The sequence below is a fragment of the Solanum stenotomum genome, chromosome 7 (genome assembly GCF_019186545.1).
Source record: "Solanum stenotomum isolate F172 chromosome 7, ASM1918654v1, whole genome shotgun sequence".
NCBI classification, from domain to species: domain Eukaryota; kingdom Viridiplantae; phylum Streptophyta; class Magnoliopsida; order Solanales; family Solanaceae; genus Solanum; species Solanum stenotomum.
Genome location: NC_064288.1, coordinates 3765876 through 3784067, shown reverse-complemented (window position 1 = coordinate 3784067; position 18192 = coordinate 3765876). Strand labels below are relative to the sequence as shown.

The 18192-nt window shown below is 33.3% G+C and overlaps 4 protein-coding genes across 4 annotated transcripts; all 4 read left to right on the top strand.

The window, feature by feature from the left end:
* The first annotated feature begins 6563 nt into the window (after nt 1-6563).
* Nucleotides 6564-8036, top strand: LOC125871303 (uncharacterized). Its single transcript, XM_049551895.1, has one exon. It carries the CDS (start codon nt 6564-6566, stop codon nt 8034-8036), a length of 1473 nt encoding a protein of 490 aa, XP_049407852.1.
* Nucleotides 8037-8061: 25 nt separating this feature from the next.
* Nucleotides 8062-11656, top strand: LOC125870982 (uncharacterized). Its single transcript, XM_049551538.1, has 4 exons — nt 8062-8860; nt 9944-10264; nt 10352-10451; nt 10528-11656. Exons 1-4 carry the CDS (start codon nt 8079-8081, stop codon nt 11263-11265), a joined length of 1941 nt encoding a protein of 646 aa, XP_049407495.1. The 5' UTR covers nt 8062-8078; the 3' UTR covers nt 11266-11656.
* Nucleotides 11641-13477, top strand: LOC125871302 (uncharacterized). The gene is made up of 3 exons (XM_049551894.1): nt 11641-11909; nt 12570-12696; nt 13463-13477. Exons 1-3 carry the CDS (start codon nt 11641-11643, stop codon nt 13475-13477), a joined length of 411 nt encoding a protein of 136 aa, XP_049407851.1.
* Nucleotides 13467-17467, top strand: LOC125870992 (uncharacterized). Its single transcript, XM_049551561.1, has 3 exons — nt 13467-13756; nt 13844-13945; nt 16865-17467. Exons 1-3 carry the CDS (start codon nt 13514-13516, stop codon nt 17315-17317), a joined length of 798 nt encoding a protein of 265 aa, XP_049407518.1. The 5' UTR covers nt 13467-13513; the 3' UTR covers nt 17318-17467.
* Nucleotides 17468-18192: the final 725 nt, after the last annotated feature.

The following is an 18192-nucleotide window of genomic DNA, read 5'->3' as shown; positions in this document are numbered from 1 at the left end:
CTTAAAGTACACATAGAGAAGAATAGTCTCGACCTAATTTTTTCTTTCTTTAGTACTTCTCATACAATTTTAATATTTAGATTTTTTGATATTTTCTTCCAAGTAGAACATTCTTTTAAAATATGGTATGTTTTTTTTTTTTTTTGGTTTTGCTTCAAACAAGCGGAGGGAATACAAGAGAGGAGAAAGCACAACGATACAACTTTATATCTTTCAAGACAGTCATATTTTCGTCATGGGAGATATTAGTTCATCATAAGTTGACTATATTTGTGATAAAATAGTTTGCCAGGAATGTTGCCTTATAATACGATTTATTCTTTGAATACAATTTAAATTTGAATTTTACACAATTATTATTGTCTCTAATCACAATAATTATAGTGACAAATTTATTTTTGTGGGTAAACATAAAATAATATCTTTAGTGACGACATGATGCAAGTTTCAACTACAAAATTGGAAGTCATTTTTGTAGAAGCAAAGTTGTCACTAATTCATATATATTTAGGGACGAAATATCTTTTTGTATAGAAATGTTGTATTTAGTGAATAAAAATGGTTTTATTCAACTCTGAAATATATGTAATTTCATAGATAATTGATGTCGTCACTAATTAAACTTAAGAATTTGTGACAGAGTAATTTCGTCACCACTAGTAACCTTTTTAGTGATGACAATACACTATCAACTACAATTTTTTTGTATTTTTCTGATAATGAGTTTGTCATTAATACTATGCATTTGGAGACGAAGAAAAGAATCGTAGCTACACTACAAAAAAACCCCAAATTGCCAACAGATTTTACTAATAACTTAAGTTGGTTAGTATTCTACTAACAAATTACCAACATATTTCTAACTGAATTATATTTTAAAACTTAACAACGAAATTCTAAAAGATTACCAACCAAAATATTTCTAACTAAGTATTTTAGTTGGTAAATAAGGTGGGAAAAAGTGGCGCCAAATTTAGCAACTTTATATCAATGGATTACCAACTAAAATATTGTTAACGAACACCTTTTGTTGGTAATATTACCAACAAAGTATATATCGGTTGGTAAATATGACAAAAAAATTATTTAAATAATTTATTAACATATTACCAACGAATTACTAACCAAACATTTACCGATGGCAAGATTGTGTTGCTAAATTTACCAACCAAATACAAATGTGTTGGTAAATTAGTAATGAAATGGAATTTGTTGGTAAACTTTCCAACCAATATCCAATCAGTTGGAAATTTTGCCAACGAATAAAGATTGTGTTGCTAAATTTACCAACCAAATACAAATGTGTTAGTAAATTAGTAATGAAATGGAATTTGTTGGTAAACTTTCCAACCAATATCCAATCAGTTGGAAATTTTGTCAACGAATAAAGATTATAGTTAGTAAATTACCAACATCATTAAAATAGTTGGTAATATACCAACCGATCATTAATCTATTGGTAAAATATACCAACATATTAATTATTAGTTGGTAATATTACATATGAATGTTGAGTTGGATAGTAACTATTACCAACTGTGATAACATTTATTGGTAAATTATTAAATATTAACTTATATTTGAATAGTTGGTAAATTTATCAATTGAAGTTATATTTTTTGATAAATCGGCGTGTAGTGTTACAATAATAAGTAAATTTAACGATGTAACACTAAATCAATATTTTTCCCCGAATTTAAGCTTTAGTGATATATTTAATGATAGTTATCAATTTATTTTATAAAGAATCCAACATTTAATAATAAATTTATCTTTACTTACATATATTGTTATATTCACTAATAATATTACCTATTTTATCAATCCAAATTTTATCATGACTTTCTCTTAATTTTTTTTGGAAGAAAAAGCAGGTGAAAATCATTTTCCCTTCTGAAGTTTGCTATAAAAATCAAATCCCCATCCCCCAACATTAAACAATATAATGATCNGAAAATCTGGCCATTGACCGGCAACGTTAAAAATTTGACCGATGACTACAAGGGCAAATAGTAATTTTTCCTATCTTAACACTTAATGGGGTGCCCTAATAAATAAATGGGTGTTTCATTTTGAGGTTTTCATATTCGATTTGTGTCGTTACGCATTTTAACTTTTAAATTTTAGCTGAAACTTGACTTTAATTTGGTCAATATTTTTGGTAAACGTGCTCAGATTAGAACTTCGTCAGTGTCACTAGCTTCAGAAGGTCATTTTTGAACTAACAAAAAGGTTGGTTCAAGTTTTGAGGCTTCTGTTTTCAGTTTTTGCCGTTAGGTGTTTCAAATCTTAAGTTTTGGTCAAAATTTGACTGCGGTCAATGTTTTTGTGCACGTGCTCAGATGAAAATTCCTTCAGCGTGACTATCTCCAAAGGTCATTTTTTATTTAATAGGATGGTTGGTTTTAGTTGTGAGGCTTTCATTTTAAGTTTTTGTCGTTAGACGTTTTAACTTTTAAGTTTTGACCAAAATTTGACTTTGGTCAATATATTTGGTAATGAGCTCAAATTAGATTTCTATCAGCGCGGTTAGCTCTGAAAGGTTATTTTTGGTCTAATAGGATATGGTTCGGTCGATTTTTGACGCTTTCGTTTTTAGTTTGTTCCGTTAGTCGTTTCAACTTTAAGTTTTGGCCATACTTTAACTTTGGTCAATATATGTGGTAAACGTGCTCATATGAGAATTTCATCAGCGCGGTTAGCTCCAAAAGATTTTTAATTCATCTGATAGGATGGTTGGTTGGGGTTATGAAGCTTTTGTTTTCAGTTTGTGTCGTTAGGCATTTTAACTTTTACGTTTTGAAAAAATTTGACTTTGGTCAATATTTTTGGTAAACATGCTTAAATAAGAATTATGTTAGTGCGGTTAGCTCTGGAAGGTCAACTTTGGTCTAATAGGATGGTTGGTTCAGGTTTTGAGGCTTTTGTTTTTAGTTTGTAGCTCTAGTAGTTTTAACTTTTAACATTTGACAAAAGTTTAAATTTGGTCAACATTCTTACTATAAGTGTTGGGATGAGAATTTTGATAGTGCACAGTTAGCTCAGGAGGGTCCTTTTTGGTCTAATAGGGTGGTTGGTTCTGGTTTTAAGGCTTTCGTTTTCACTTTGTGTTGTTCGGCATTTTAGCTTTTATATTTTGACCAAAATTTGACTTTGGTCAATATTTTTGGTAAACGTGCTCAGATTAGAATTTCATCAGTCTAGTTAGCTCCGTAAGATCATTTTTCATCCAAAAGGATGGTTGGTTCGGGTTTCGAGGCTTTTGTTTTGAGTTAATGTTATTAGGCATTTTAACTTTTAACTTTTGATCAAAGTTTGACTTTTGTTAACATTCTTGGTAAACATACTTGAATGAGTATTATGTAAGTTAACTCCGGAAAGTCCTTTTTGGTCTTGTAAGATGGTTGGTTCGGGTTTGGAGGGTTTCATTTTGAGTTTGTGCCGTTAGACGTTTTAACTTTGAAGTTTTGATCAAAAATTGACTTCGATCAAAATTCTTGGTAAAAAGGCTCGGATGAAAATTATGTTAATACGGTTAGCTCCAAAAGGTCCTTTTTCGTCTAATAGGATGGTTGGTTTAGATTTCGAGGCTTTCATTTTAAGTTTGTGGCATTAGGAGTTTTAACTTTTAAGTTTTGCCCAAGGTTTGACTTTGGTCAACATTCTTAGTAGGAGTGCTCGGATGAGAATTTCATCAGCGCGGTTAGATCCGAAAAGTCCTCTTTGATGTAATAGGATGGTTAGTTCAAGTTTTATGTCTTTCGTTTTCAGTTTGTGTCGTTAGGTGTTTTAACTTTTAACTTTTGGCCAAAGTTTGACTTCGGTCAACATTTTTGGTAAATGTGGTCCGATGAAAATTTTGTCAGGATGGTTAGATCCGAAAGGTCCTTTTTGTTCTAGTGGGATGGTTGGTTGGGGTTTCGAGGCTTTCATTTTAGGTTTGTGTTGTTAGACGTTTTAACTTAGAGGTTTTGACCAAAGTTTGACTTTGGTCATCATTCTTGGTAAAAGTTCTTGGATGAGAGTTCTATCAGCGCGATTAACTCCGGAAAGTACATTTCGGTTTAATATGATGATTGGTTTGGGTTTCAAGGATTTTGTTTTGAGTTTGTGCTGTTAGGCGTTTTAACTTTGAAGGTTTGACCAAAGTTTGACTTCGATCAGCATTCTTGGTAAACGTACTTGGATGAGAATTGCATCAGCGTAATTATCTTCCCAAGGTACTTTTTGATCTAGTAGAATGTTTGGTTTGGATTTTGAGGCTTTCATTTTGAATTTGTGCCATTAGACGTTTTAACTTAGACGTTTGATTTCAGCCAAAGTTGACTTCGGTTCGTATATAATGTTATTAAATTTTAATTTAACAAACCAAAACCCAAAAAAATTATTACCATTTATTACTTCTACTTTAATATCACTCTTAATTAAATATAAGTATTTTCTATAGATACAATCAGATTCATTACATGTCGTTTTGTAAAATAGTTCATCCATATAATATGAAATATTGAAGTCAATATTTTTTACATCAAAGCATTTAATTATATTTTCATCCTTCCATGAATATATAATATATATATATATATATATATATATTTTTTTTTTTTTTTTTATTTTTATTTTTTTGAAACCCACTAACCATAACTTTTAGTGGATGACAACTTATTAGTAATATTATCTTACTTACTAAATTATAATATAGAAGTAAAAACTAAAAAAGAAAATAATGTAAGAAAAAACAAAAGAACTAAAACAAAGACCTAGCAGATCATCTCCATCTTCATCTTAGCTGAGGAAATTTGGAGAAGATCAGTTCTTCCTATCAGTGGCTTCAAATCTCACTCCAAAGGTAAGAACTTGTTTTGAAGCTCACTTTCGAACCAGGAAAATCTCTATCATCAACATTCAAAATAATTTTGGAGAGCTGATGGTTTGCCCTTTTTTGAATCTCCCAAATCTTTATCCGTCCTAAACTCGGAGAATCTCCCAGATATTTATCCGCCCTAAACTTGGAGAGCTGATGAATTGTAAATTTGCTGCATCAGATTGGAAATTGCAGGTATCCACCCATCGCTACAGTTTCATAGTTCGTCACGTTGACCTCATCTAAATTGGAGAGATACAAATCGCTACATATGATGAGATCTAAAAATCGCCTAGATTGGAGAGCTACAGATGAAGGAAATATTTACATCAGCGGTAAATCACCTAAATTTTCAACTCAAGCTCTATCAGATGCATCAATTTTTGCTAAAAAGACCCATATTGGCGTGTCTTCTAACGTATGTCTTCTTACCCTTCATCCTCTCTTTGTCCAAATAATTGTTTGTGTTGCTTGTTTCCTCTTTTTGTCCAAATAATTGCATGTGTTGCTTGTTTTGTGCTGAGGTAGGTATTGTGTAGACTCCGATGCTTGTTCCAATTTTTGCACTTTTTTTTTAATTTTCTATGTTTATATTAAATAAAATGATTTTATGGCATATCCAATCTTTAAAAATTAGTTAAAATTCTTTTGGACTCAATTTGTATTTTATAGTTCAAGAAAATAATATAAGAATCTGCTTTATTTTTTGTAAAAATAGTCCAAATAAAAAAAATTGCCGCTAAAATAATCCACCTCCCAAAAATATAGAGCTATACTCGCGCCATTATTCAGTTTTTTCTTTCTCCAAATGTTGCCCACGTTCACACTTCATGTAAAAAAAATTCCAAATACAGTCACCTGCAATTCATTTACCACGCTTGAATTATCAGTTCCACAATCCTTTCGGCTAAACAGTATGTATTCTTTATCATATTTATTTTCCTATTTTGTATGATTTGATTAATTGTAATTCTTCTGACATGCTTTATTTGCTTGGTTAGTATATAGTGTTTATATAGTATGTGGTTGATTAGTTATCGCTGGAATAAATAAGATCGAATATACACATCTGTTTTTGAATTCCCTTGATAAGAGGATTTGCCTAATTAAGATAGTTGTGAGGTTGGTTTGCATGTTTCTTCTCCCAACCTGAAAAAGCTATAAATCAATAGGGCTAACAACATAATACTTCTCATTACCTTCATATGTTGAGTTACATGTTTTACGAAGTTTTGATTAAACTAACCTACTAAAAAAGAAAGAAAAGAAGCTTGAGTCGAATTATTTGTCCTTCTAGCTTGATTATAAATTGCACCCTTTTAACTATTCAAAGATTTTATAATTGCAATGCTATAAAATTAGTTGCATCTACATATGTTTTCTTTTACTGTTTTAAGATTTTTTAAGTTGACAGAGTCAAATATTTTAGTTTTCAATATTTAGGAATGATATCAGATTAGCTATTTATTTGAATAGGACTTTGTTGGAGTTATTTTAGGAGAAAAGGTTATTATTTAGTTAATATATACAACCTACATACCTGCTGTAAAAAAGAGTTCCAGTTTAAATTTCAAACAAATAGCATTCTTCTCTGTTTCATTTTCTGTCATACTGCAAATTTCTTCTTTTCAATTCTCTGTGAGCTTTTATTTCACTATTGGCCCTTCTCACATTATCAGAAAAGAAGTTTATAAGTAAAATGAGTTCAAATCATCAATGGATGTACAAAAGATTAACCAAAGGTCTGTATGATCCTGAATTCCTAAGAGGTGTACAACAATTTATTGAGTTCGCTATGAGTCATCCAGAAGGAAGGGATGGTGAGAGACTAAGGTGCCCATGTAACCGAAAGAAATGTCAGAATAGAAACTTTGAAAATGTTCATACTGTCCATGGGCATTTATTAAAAGAAGGTTTTGTATCAGGATATCATGTATGGTATTTGCATGGAGAAAGTGAAGTTACGGAAACTATAGATCAAGATGAAAGAATGCACAACTGGGAACATACTATGAATAACCTACCGGTTGATGTTAGTGAATTTGATGATCCTGGACCTAGTACGTCTTATCATAGAATGGTTCATGAGGCTGCTGGTCCCGCATTTGTTCCAGATCATATGGAGGAATTACCTAATCCTGATGCCCAACATTTTTATGATATGCTTGATTCTGCAAATCAAGAAGTGTGGCCTGGTTGTGAAACACACTCAAAATTATCAGTTGTTGCTCGTTTGTTGCATATCAAGGCTGAACATCACCTCTCTGAAAGATGTTTTGATGATATTTGTCAATATGTGAATGAGATGATTCCGCCTGATAATGTGATGCCAAAAAATTTCTATGAAACTAAAAAGTTAATGAGGGGAATGAACATGCCAGTTGAAAAAATTCATACTTGTGTCAATGCCTGCATGATTTACTGGGGAGAGGATAGTGAACTTGTAAATTGCAAGTTTTGTAGTCATCCCAGGTATAAGCTTACAAGTCAAAGTTCTATTCAGAAGAAATATCTTGTACCATTCAAACAGATGTATTACTTTCCTCTTACTCCACGACTGCAACGAATGTATGCTTCCACAGCAACTGCTTCACACATGCGATGGCACGCTGAACATGAAGTTGAAGAAGGCGTGATGCGTCACTGTTCAGATGCACCTGCATGGAAGCATTTTGATAAGATGCATCCATCTTTTTCAGAGGAAAATCGTAATGTTAGATTGGGACTGTCCACTGATAGGTTTCAGCCATTTGGTCAAACAGGAAAGCAATATTCATCTTGGCCAATAATTGTGACACCATACAACTTACCTCCTTGGATATGTATGAAAGATCCATATTTATTTTTATCTGTTATAGTTCCTGGACCAAAGAATCCTAAGCAGCAACTAGATGTCTTCTTGCAGCCTTTGATTGTTGAGTTGAAGAACCTATGGAATGTAGGTGTCAACACATATGATATCTCTAAGAAGCAAAATTTTCAAATGCGAGCTGCTTTGATGTGGACAATAAGTGACTTTCCTGCATATTCGATGTTGTCTGGATGGAGTACTGCAGGCAGGCTAGCATGTCCATATTGTATGGAGAATTCTGATGCTTTTACTTTGACAAAAGGTGGTAAGCAGTCCTGGTTTGACAATCATCGTAAATTTCTGCCACTTAATCATCCATAAAGAAAGGATAAGAACTCATTTAGAAAGAACAGGGTAGTAACCATGCCGCCTACCCCATTACGATCAGGAGAAGATGTCTTAAAAGGGATAGAAGAACTAGGACTTAAAAAGGTAACAGAACTTGGGGCTGATATTATTAATCGTCAGATTAGTAAGTTTTCTGGTTGGAAGAAGAGAAGCATATTCTGGGATTTGCCATATTGGAGTACCAATCTCATTCGGCATAATCTAGATGTAATGCACATTGAGAAGAACTTCTTTGAGAATGTGTTCAACACAGTGCTGGAGGTAGATGGTAAAACAAAAGATAATCCCAAATCAAGAGAAGACTTGAAAGAATTCTGTCGACGCCCTAAATTACATGTTGTTGATGGGAAGTATCCGAAAGCTATTTACACACTGAAAGAAGAGTCAAAAAAATTGTTGTGTGAATGGGTGAAAAATCTAAAATTTCCTGATGGATATGTCTCGAATATGGGAAGGTGTGTGGACATGAAAAAACACAAGTTATTCGGTATGAAAAGTCACGATTGTCATGTATTTATGCAAAGATTGGTACCTGTTGCATTCCGTGAGCTATTACCCAAAAAAGTGTGGGAAGCACTTAATGAAATGAGCCTTTTCTTTAGGGATATCACTTCTACAGTAATTCGTGAAGAGGATATGGTAAGACTACAACAAAAAATACCTGAAATACTTTGTAAATTAGAGCGTGTATTCCCTCCTAGCTTCTTTGACTCAATGGAGCATCTCCCTGTGCATCTCGCTTACGAAGCAATGATAGCTGGTCCGGTACAATATCGATGGATGTATCCATTTGAGAGGTAAGACTTCATTTATATATTCAAGTACTTTATTTCTTTTACAATTAAACTTATTTTATTAATCACCAGGCGACAATGAAAAGCTTAGGGAGGAGCCAACCAACAACCTTCCCTTCTCAGACAATGCGTAAATAACCTTACAATCCTTATGACAATCCTAATCACTATCTCTAATATAAAGTTATAATCTAATTAAAGAGAACTTGAAAGCTCAAATAACCTATTGTTTCTTCTTAACTAGTTGCATAGGTCAGTCTTGACAACATGAAATATTATGACATACAAGATTTTTATAAGGAACTTCTTTTGCAAAACCTCTTAAAGTTTATAAGTATATGATATTTTATACTCCCCCCTTATGATCTGTTTGTATATATAAATTAATAATCTGCCAGAATTTTCACATATGAAATATCTTTCTTATCATCCAAGAAACATATCGGGAAACTCTATGTGATCTGGTAGTCTCCTGTCATTTATATAGTGTCTATGGACCCAATTAATCCATAGTTTTCCTTGTTCTGACTCAACAACAACAACAGTTTGCATGTTGCAGCTTGATTCCAGGTCTTTAAATAATTATTCAAGCCTCTTGAACCTTTAGGAAGAGTCACCTTGTCCCAGACTACAAGTTTCCTTTTAGGAATATTGGTTTCCCCTGTTCATAAATATTTCCTACACACAGTTTCGATGAGTTTAATAACCTTTTGTGGTTGCAAAAACAGATGTAACATGTATGCTTGGATGCAAAAAATTACTGCTCTAATTAGCTGAAGTCTCCCAACATATGATAATTCTCTAGCTATCCAGTTAGTGATCTTTATTATAATTTTATCGACTAAAGGTTTGCTTTGCAAAATTATCATCCTTTCAGTAGAAAGAAGAACTTTTTTTTTGAGAAAGTTCAGTAGAAAGAAGAACTCATAAGTATTTAAATGGTAAGTCACCTATTTCATAGTACAACACCCTCAATATGCAATTTCTTTCATCTGTCCCTAACCACCAAAATAGACTTGACTATTTAAGTACTTTGTTTTGATCATTATGAGTGACTAATGCCTTGAGCTTTTGTGCTATTTTCAGAAATCTCCGAAAATATAAATATAATGTTCGAAATAAGGCACATGTCGAAGGATGCATATGCAACGCACATATAGTTGAGGAAGCTTCATCATTTTGTTCACACTACTTCGAGCCTCATGTTTACACAAGGCATAGAAAAGTGCCACAGAATGACGATGGTGGTATGGATGAACAAGATGGATACGATGATAATCTTTCTATATTCACCTATCCAGGTCGGGGATTTGGGGAACTAAATCGTAGATATCTTACTGAAGAAGAACTTAAAGCAGCTCATATTTATATTTTACTAAATTGTAGAGAAGTGCAGCCATATGTGGAGTAAGATTTCAAACTTTTGCTTTCATTTATACACTAAAATTATCAGAAAAAATCTTACATATTCTTTTTCTTTTATGTGATCCAAAGGAAATTTATTGACTCTCTTCATCAAATGTTTCCACAAATTACGGAGCAGGAAGTGGACAGAAAGCTTGATGAAGAATTTGCATCATGGTTCACAAGATATGTGAGCAGTTGTACAATATCTTTTCATCTGTACTTACTTTACTTATATGAAACTCTAATATTTTTTAATTTGATAGGCCCGAGTCCACATAGATAATCAGTTCATCAAGGCGCTTGCAGAAGGTCCATGTCGATCAGCGAAGCCATACACTGGTTATAATGTCAACAGCTTTAAATTTCACACTAAAGGACGCAGTTTGTCTAGAGCATCTAATAACAGTGGAGTTTGCATAAAAGGAACAAATTATAGTGCAGATGAGAATGACTACTATGGTGTGCTTACTGAAATTCTTGAATTGGAGTACAAGGGCAGTACACCAATCAAAAGAACTGTTTTATTTAAATGTGAATGGTTCGACCCCACACCAAATGTAGGAATGAAGATTCACCCACAATATAAGCTTGTGGATATCAATCATAGAAGAAAATTGAGGAAGTACGAACCATTTGTTTTGGCAATGCAAGCGGCTCAAGTGTATTATGCTACTTATCCTAGCTTACGACGTGATAAAAGTGATTGGTGGGCAGTGTGCAAAACAAAAGCTCGGGGTATTGTGGATATGCCTCCATCATCTTTAGTGTCCCCTCTAGTAGATGTTGCTGAGGCTTTCCAATGTGACGAAGATGGTTTAAGATTTGATGTAGTGTCCGATAGTGAAACTATTGTCCGTAATGATCCAAATGGCGAATTCATAAACTTGAGAGATGAGGATGATAATTTAGATGATGAGACAGAGTTTCATGATGAATTAGAATCAGAATCAGATGATGAAAATGAGAATGAAGAGGCGTACTATGAAAGTGGCAGTGAATAGAGTCAAAGTGCTCCAATCTCTTCAAATATAGGAGTTAGAGTTACTAAAATATAGTATATAAGTTGATTTTATATTTCGTCTCTTTTACCAGTATACTTATTTTGTTTTAATAGTTCTCCTGGTTGTTTTGTTTGAACAACTATTCCTAGTATGATTCTAGATCTATGTTTGGAATAGTGATGAGATTATTTTATTTATAGAAGTGTTTATATATTTATTTGCTAACTAGATTAACACGTTTTTTCTTAAATTTCAGAGGGATCTTGTTCTTGAAGTGATATATCAACTAACTATCTATTCTTGTTATAATTAGATCAATCACGATTCAATCATTATGATATTACTTCATCCACATTTAACTTTGAAATTGCAGATATGGCACCTAGGGGGGGTGGACGTTGTAGATATTCTGGAAAAAGGACAGCAGATCCAGTGGCATCTCCTCTAATGTCGAGTTTCGCACGTGATCAAGCACCATCATTGCCTGAACTGCCAACACAAGTTACGCGAGATTCAGTTGCAGTCAACATATCGGGACCATCTTCATCTGTGGGGATCGAAATACCAAGGAATGACATTGTATCCACAACTTCATCAAATACAACTGATGGTACCCGCATCCCAATTGAAATCGTCATGGGATGGTAAGTGTACAATATTGTTTCATTTACATTGTTTTTCTACATGCAAGAAAATAAGATATGTTGATTTTCTTCCATACTTTTTTTTTATAAATGTTTACAAGTTCTGTTGATTTTCTTAAATTGTATTAGTAGGGAATGAATTACAAATTGAGGTGTTTTTAAATCAATACAAAAAATCATTCTTAAAGAAAGTAGCTTGTTCACTAGTGTCTACACTTCTCTTATATAAGAAGCAATAGTTGAATGTGGCAACATCATATGGTAAGGAATTTATAGAATGGGGCAACAGAATTCCCCATGTGCAGTTCCCCAGAACTTTTGCTCTTGACCTACATGTTCAGATTGTGTGGCAAATTTATGGTTTACTTTGCTTTTATTGGTGTGTATGGTGTGACATTTCTTTGATATCAACAATCCTCAGTCCCTGAAGTTTTCCTTATCTTTGCAGTATATGATAATGACAGGATTTTATAATTTATATCTAATCCTTGTCTTTTTTATAACACTTTCATATGTGTCATATGTTTCTTCCTTACTGCCTCGACCTCTTTAAGATCTTATATTGTCGCTAAAGAAACTGATAATACACTCTAGACACTGCTTGATGTTTATAAATAAAATTGAGTATTGAAATAATTACTTGTTATATATATATACAAGTTTGGAGCCAAGTAACAATGTATCTCGGGCGATCACAAAAATCTTTAAGGAAAAATTGGATCCTGAAGGACATGATTGGAAGTCAGTTACACCAAAAATTAAGGACTTCTACTCGGAGGAGTTTAAGGTAAACCATACTATCTGGTTTTTTTTTGTAACTATTGATTTTGTTACGAAAGTAAAACCGTACAGCTCAAACAAGAATAAAATAAAAACATAGTTGATGAAATAGAACCACTACAACTAGCTAAAAAATAAACTTAGGTTGCTTCATCTGCTACATCTAGAACAAGAGAAAATATTTAGAGATACAAGTTCATAGTTTCTAACAATGCAGTCAATTTCCTATTGCTATTACTCTTTTGAAACACCTCTTGGATAACTTGTCTAACTAAACTTCAGGTCGTCTTTGTGTGCCTTTGAAAACACATGGATTCCTTTCAATTCAAATATGGTATACATTACCAGCCTAGAAANCCAAGAAATCTATTTATGGTGTGTAATCATCCCAATATAGCCAAGTACAGAATGAAGGCCCATTTAGGTGGACCACTGATATTGCAACTTAACCTCCTGCATGAGACTTTTTGATAATTTCCTCTAAGCTTCATATATAATTTCCTATCAGAGAACTTTGCCTTACTTCCTAGTTCATCCATGTTCATTCGAGCTTCTTCAATATACTTCCCTCCTTTCCAAGCTTTTTTTCAACACCCATGATACTTTTTTTGGTACACCTTTCAATACTTGATTGTGTCTCCTTCTAATATAATATTCATGTACTCATTATACCCATAAATTCCATTTTGCTATCATTTTATTAATGTATTATATTCGTTTAGAATTTATGTTATATCAATTTATGTGATATTTTTCTCTATATTCTTAAACAGAAGCGATTCCATTGAAATATTACAACTGAAGGTTCCATAAAGGATAATTTTATGAAAAAATGTTCAATACAATACAGGGGTATGTTATGTGAAGCAAGATCCTCTGAGGAGAAACGAAAAAATATCCCAAAATCTATTTGGGAGAGCTGGAAGCCTCACTATGATACTGAGGATTTTAAGGCTAAATCTGCACAATATTCCAAAAATCGACTAAGTGAGAAATGTGGTGAAGGATCTGGTCCCTCGCGCCATACTGGAGGCTCCCGGACTCACCGAGAGCATGCAAGACAACTGGTACAATTATTTTCATTTTGTCAAGTTATAGTTATTTTAAAGTTATTCCTTATGTAATAACTTTAATAGATGTGATTTCAATTTTAGGCGAATGTTCTTGGACGACCACCTTATCCGCATGAACTTTTGAAGAAGACACATACCAAAGGAAACGACGAGTTTGTGGATCTGAAGTCTAAGAGAACATATGTAAGTAATGCCAAACATTACTGATTATCTTTCTTAATTTTTGTTGAGGATTCGCTTAATCTTCATCCATCATGTTTATCCCAAACATTAAACACATGGTCATAAAATTGGAGATTAACAAAGAGGGAAGTTAATGTCGTAGTGGTGCAGTTGATGGCTCTGTATAACTTTCCAGTGTGAAATAACTCTTTAACAGCTAACAAAAGATCATTGTGGATTACTGGCCCTACTTTATCAATGCAACCGAGACTATCTATAATCTCTTGGTCGGTTACTTCAGCACATAGAGTAGTTTGTTTTTCTAGAGGAAGTGTAGGTCCCCTTCTCATAATTGATTTGTCTACTGCTTGTAGCTAAGAGTTGCAGAACCCATAAGACTCTTGTAAAAGTAACAATTTCAGTATGTGTGTCCTCAAAGAGTTGTACACTTGGTTTCTGATAAAGACATAATTTCAGATATTTGTTTTCTGTGAGCTCTTAGCTTCATCACTGCAGAGAAATGCTTTGTGTTGGAATCTCCAAGCTTAATCCACCTCACCCTAGACTTTTGCTACAAGATGCTCTCCTTTATTAAAAACCACTTCTCCAAATTCAATAAGAGGGCCTTTTCTTCAATTATTATCCCATTAATACACTGCATACTCAAGTGTTCTTGAACTACCTTAAATTTTGCCCTGGCACTAACAATTTGTTGGTTTATATTCTGAAATTCTCTACTATGCAACCTTTTGAGTTGTGGCTTTAGTGCCCTCAGCTTAAACATACTTTTTTCATCATCCTGTGATCAGAATTCATTGGCAGGTCGTACTCCAATCGCACATGTCCATATATCATCATCCAGTCAAAATTACCAAAAGTCCTGTCCAGCATACTCCATATTCTATCAGCCTCTGATAGTTTGTTTTCCATGTGAAAAATTCTCCTTTTCATGGTGGTTCGCTGAGAGATAATTGTTGTATATAGTCTGAGAAATCTTGTGTTTCACCCTGAGTCATGTGATTCCCTATTAGTCTGTCATTTGGTGAGAGTACAACATTGAAATCACCCATAGCAACCAAGGTTTATTCATAAATTGGCCAAGTTACTGTAGATTCACCCGCATTGACTTTCTTTGTTCCAAGTTATTATAACCATCGATTATGGTGACCACGACTTCAGATCCATCAATTCTTCCTTTAACTAAGCAATAAATGAATTGTGACTCCTTTTCAATCAAGATAACATCGTACCATTAGGGGTTCCATAATATGCATACCCGCTCATTTGTTGCCTTCTGATAATTATGCAGGCTACCCTTATTTGAAGTCAAATTATTGAAGATCTTATTACTTTTATGATTTTTCACTCGAATCTCTACTTAACCTACTAGGTTAATATGATTACTATAGATATAGTGCTTCAACACTTTCTGCTTATACCTTTTATTGGCACCTCTTGTATTCCAACATAACCATTTCATAAAGATGTACTTTGGCACCCACCTCTATCAGGGAATATGTTATGAGACTCCTCAATTCCACTGGCCAACTTTTCAAAGCTATTCTTAGTAGGTGTAGGCTTACTAAGAATAGGGAAGTTTACCGAATTCAGGGGTGGGCTTCCAATTCTTCTAGTAGGCATTGAACTCTTCTCTTGTCTTGGACTTTGTTCTGGACTTGGAGTGTACTCGAGAAGGTTGCCTGTGACTGCTGTAAAATTTATTGTTCCTGTTGAGTATATTCATGTATATGTCGGTTGGATTGCCATTAATATCTGATATTCCTTGCTATCCTCCTTCGTTTTCTTGGCAGATTCATCTGACCTTATGTTGCATCTCTATAAATATTAGAGGGGATCTTTGTTATTACAAAAAAATGCAGAGAAGTATGTTACTGTGAACCATAAAAATATACTAAAGACAAATGTAATGCACACTTCCTTTCGTAGTTACAATTTCTTTTTAAAAATTACCCAATTCCTAACCTTTCAAGTCGCAGTCACTAGCTTTATTTTATCATAAACAATAGGTCCCCGTGTAGCTGCCACTAGCTCTATTTAAATTACTTTTAGTGTATGCTCCTTACCCTTTTTGTTTATCCAACTCGCCTAATTTATTATAATATCGTTGAATTCTACTAAGCCTGATATTCATGTTTGGTTCATTGATGTAAAAGGTTCTTTATCAGTCGTTTGAGCCTCAACCTGGTAGCTTCTTAAGAGAGAATTTTATCAAATACGGATTGAACTCCATGACCTGGAAAAAGTGTGCCTTTTAAAATGTGTTATTGTTTGGAGAGCTTAGAGGGACAGATTACCCACAAATAATAGGATTATTAAGATGGGGATTAACCAATCTTCTGGATGTTGTTGTTGCTCCTCACCTGCTTATGGAATGGAACATTTTTTCTATAATTGTGTTCTTGTCCAGAAACTATAGAAAATCGTACGTAGCGTGTTTGGTATTCATTGGTAAACTTCCCTACATACAAATTTTAGTTAACTGTTTAAATATCAGGAGCCATGATTCTTTGATTGCTTTGATCTCTAAATTATTCCTATCATTACTACTTGGGAAATTTGGAGAGTAAGATGTGGGATAACGTATGGTACTGATGTATCTCAAGAATTTAACCAACATTTCTTTTACTCTAAGTGAAGTAGAAAATGCAAGTTCTAAAAGATCAACTTGGGACACAATTGGGAGGAGATAACTTGTAATTTGGAAAGATACATTAGTGCCGAGAAGACTAATTTTGTACACTGAATCTGAACTACAGGTAGACGTGTCAAAATAAATGCCAATTGCAATTGTAGAAATGATAAGTGTGGTGGAGGAGGTATTGTTAGGGACAAAGATTGTCGACTGATATCAATTGTCTTATATGTTTATAATCGCAATTCATTTTTTCTTAACATAATATCATATATTTTGTTTTTCAGGATGCTGTAATGTCTAAGATCACATCTGCATCTCAACTTGTAGATGAATCTGGTGAGTCACCGACAGTAGATTTTTCAAAGATTTACATGGATGAAGTGGGTGGGGTTAAGAAGGCATGTATATATGGTCTTGGTTCTCAAGCAGTATTCTATGAGAACATTGGTTCATCGTCTGCTTCAACTACTCAACCTCAAGATTGTAGTTTTGATGCTCGAGTGAAGGAATATGTTCAAGAAATGAAAGAGGAGATGAAGCATGAGATGAGAGAAGAGATGAGAGAAGAGATACGACATGAATTGCGTGAAGAAATGAAACATGAAATGCAGCTAGAAATGCAAGAGCAAGTTGATAAGATTCTCCAAGAACGTTTGCCCATCCTCATAGCTGGGCTACCTAAACCACCCCGTAGTACACTGCCCACTGGTACACCTCCAACTGGTACACCACCTTAGCTTAGACATGACCCATTATCAAATAATGATATGAGTCATTTAAATTTTTCAAACTATCCTAAGTAGATTTTGCATTGTTTGTTCCGTATTTGGATTTATTTTGAACTCTTCATCTTAGATTTTGCATTGTTTGTTTCCTTATTTGGTTTTATTTTGAACTCTTTATCTTAGGTTTTGCATTGCCTGTTTCTGTATTTATTTGAATTAATCTTTGGTTTTGCATTGTTTATTAAAGTTATAATTTATCAAAGAACCACTGTATGTTTCCAGACTTTTTAAGATTCGTAAAAGCTATTGATTAATATAAATGTATAAAGTGAAACGTTACTATCGAATTACTATTTAGTCAGTAATATGTCAATATACATTACCAATCAATCACTGACCAAATATTAAACATAAATGATATACATTACTAACAAATTAACAATCTGTTAGTAAGCTTCCTAACAAATTAGTAATGAGCTTTTTGTGTTTCTAAAATACTAACCAATTAGTAACGTAAGTTACAAAAGTAGATAGTCATACTTACTTACAGATTTAAAATTCGTTGGTAATTTACTAACGAAATACCAACACACTTTTTTTCTTAACTGAAATTGCTAATTGATTACCAATGCATTTTAGTGAATTTACTATCGAACTTACCAACCAAGTTGTTATATGTTATATAATTGCTAACGGAATAGTAACAACATTTTATTTTATTTTAGTATATTTGCCAACATATTACTAACAAAATTGAATAATGAAGAACCAAATTTACTAACTCTTTTGCTCTTCGTTAGTAAACTTACCAACAATATTCCAACCGAAAATTGGTTGGTGAATTTACCAATGAAAATTTGAAGGCGACATTTCAACAATTGCCAACA

Bases quoted from the DNA above. Each gene is read 5' to 3' on its own strand.
- LOC125871303 (XM_049551895.1), top strand. From the start codon at position 6,564: ATGAGTTCAAATCATCAATGGATGTACAAAAGATTAACCAAAGGTCTG.
- LOC125870982 (XM_049551538.1), top strand. From the start codon at position 8,079: ATGCCGCCTACCCCATTACGATCAGGAGAAGATGTCTTAAAAGGGATA. The intron at 8,861-9,943 runs GTAAGACTTCAT...TGCTATTTTCAG, and splicing joins TGGATGTATCCATTTGAGAG to AAATCTCCGAAAATATAAAT. The intron at 10,452-10,527 runs GTGAGCAGTTGT...TTAATTTGATAG, and splicing joins CATCATGGTTCACAAGATAT to GCCCGAGTCCACATAGATAA.
- LOC125871302 (XM_049551894.1), top strand. From the start codon at position 11,641: ATGGCACCTAGGGGGGGTGGACGTTGTAGATATTCTGGAAAAAGGACA. The intron at 11,910-12,569 runs GTAAGTGTACAA...TATATATACAAG, and splicing joins ATTGAAATCGTCATGGGATG to TTTGGAGCCAAGTAACAATG.
- LOC125870992 (XM_049551561.1), top strand. From the start codon at position 13,514: ATGAAAAAATGTTCAATACAATACAGGGGTATGTTATGTGAAGCAAGA. The intron at 13,757-13,843 runs GTACAATTATTT...TTTCAATTTTAG, and splicing joins GAGAGCATGCAAGACAACTG to GCGAATGTTCTTGGACGACC. The intron at 13,946-16,864 runs GTAAGTAATGCC...TTTGTTTTTCAG, and splicing joins TGAAGTCTAAGAGAACATAT to GATGCTGTAATGTCTAAGAT.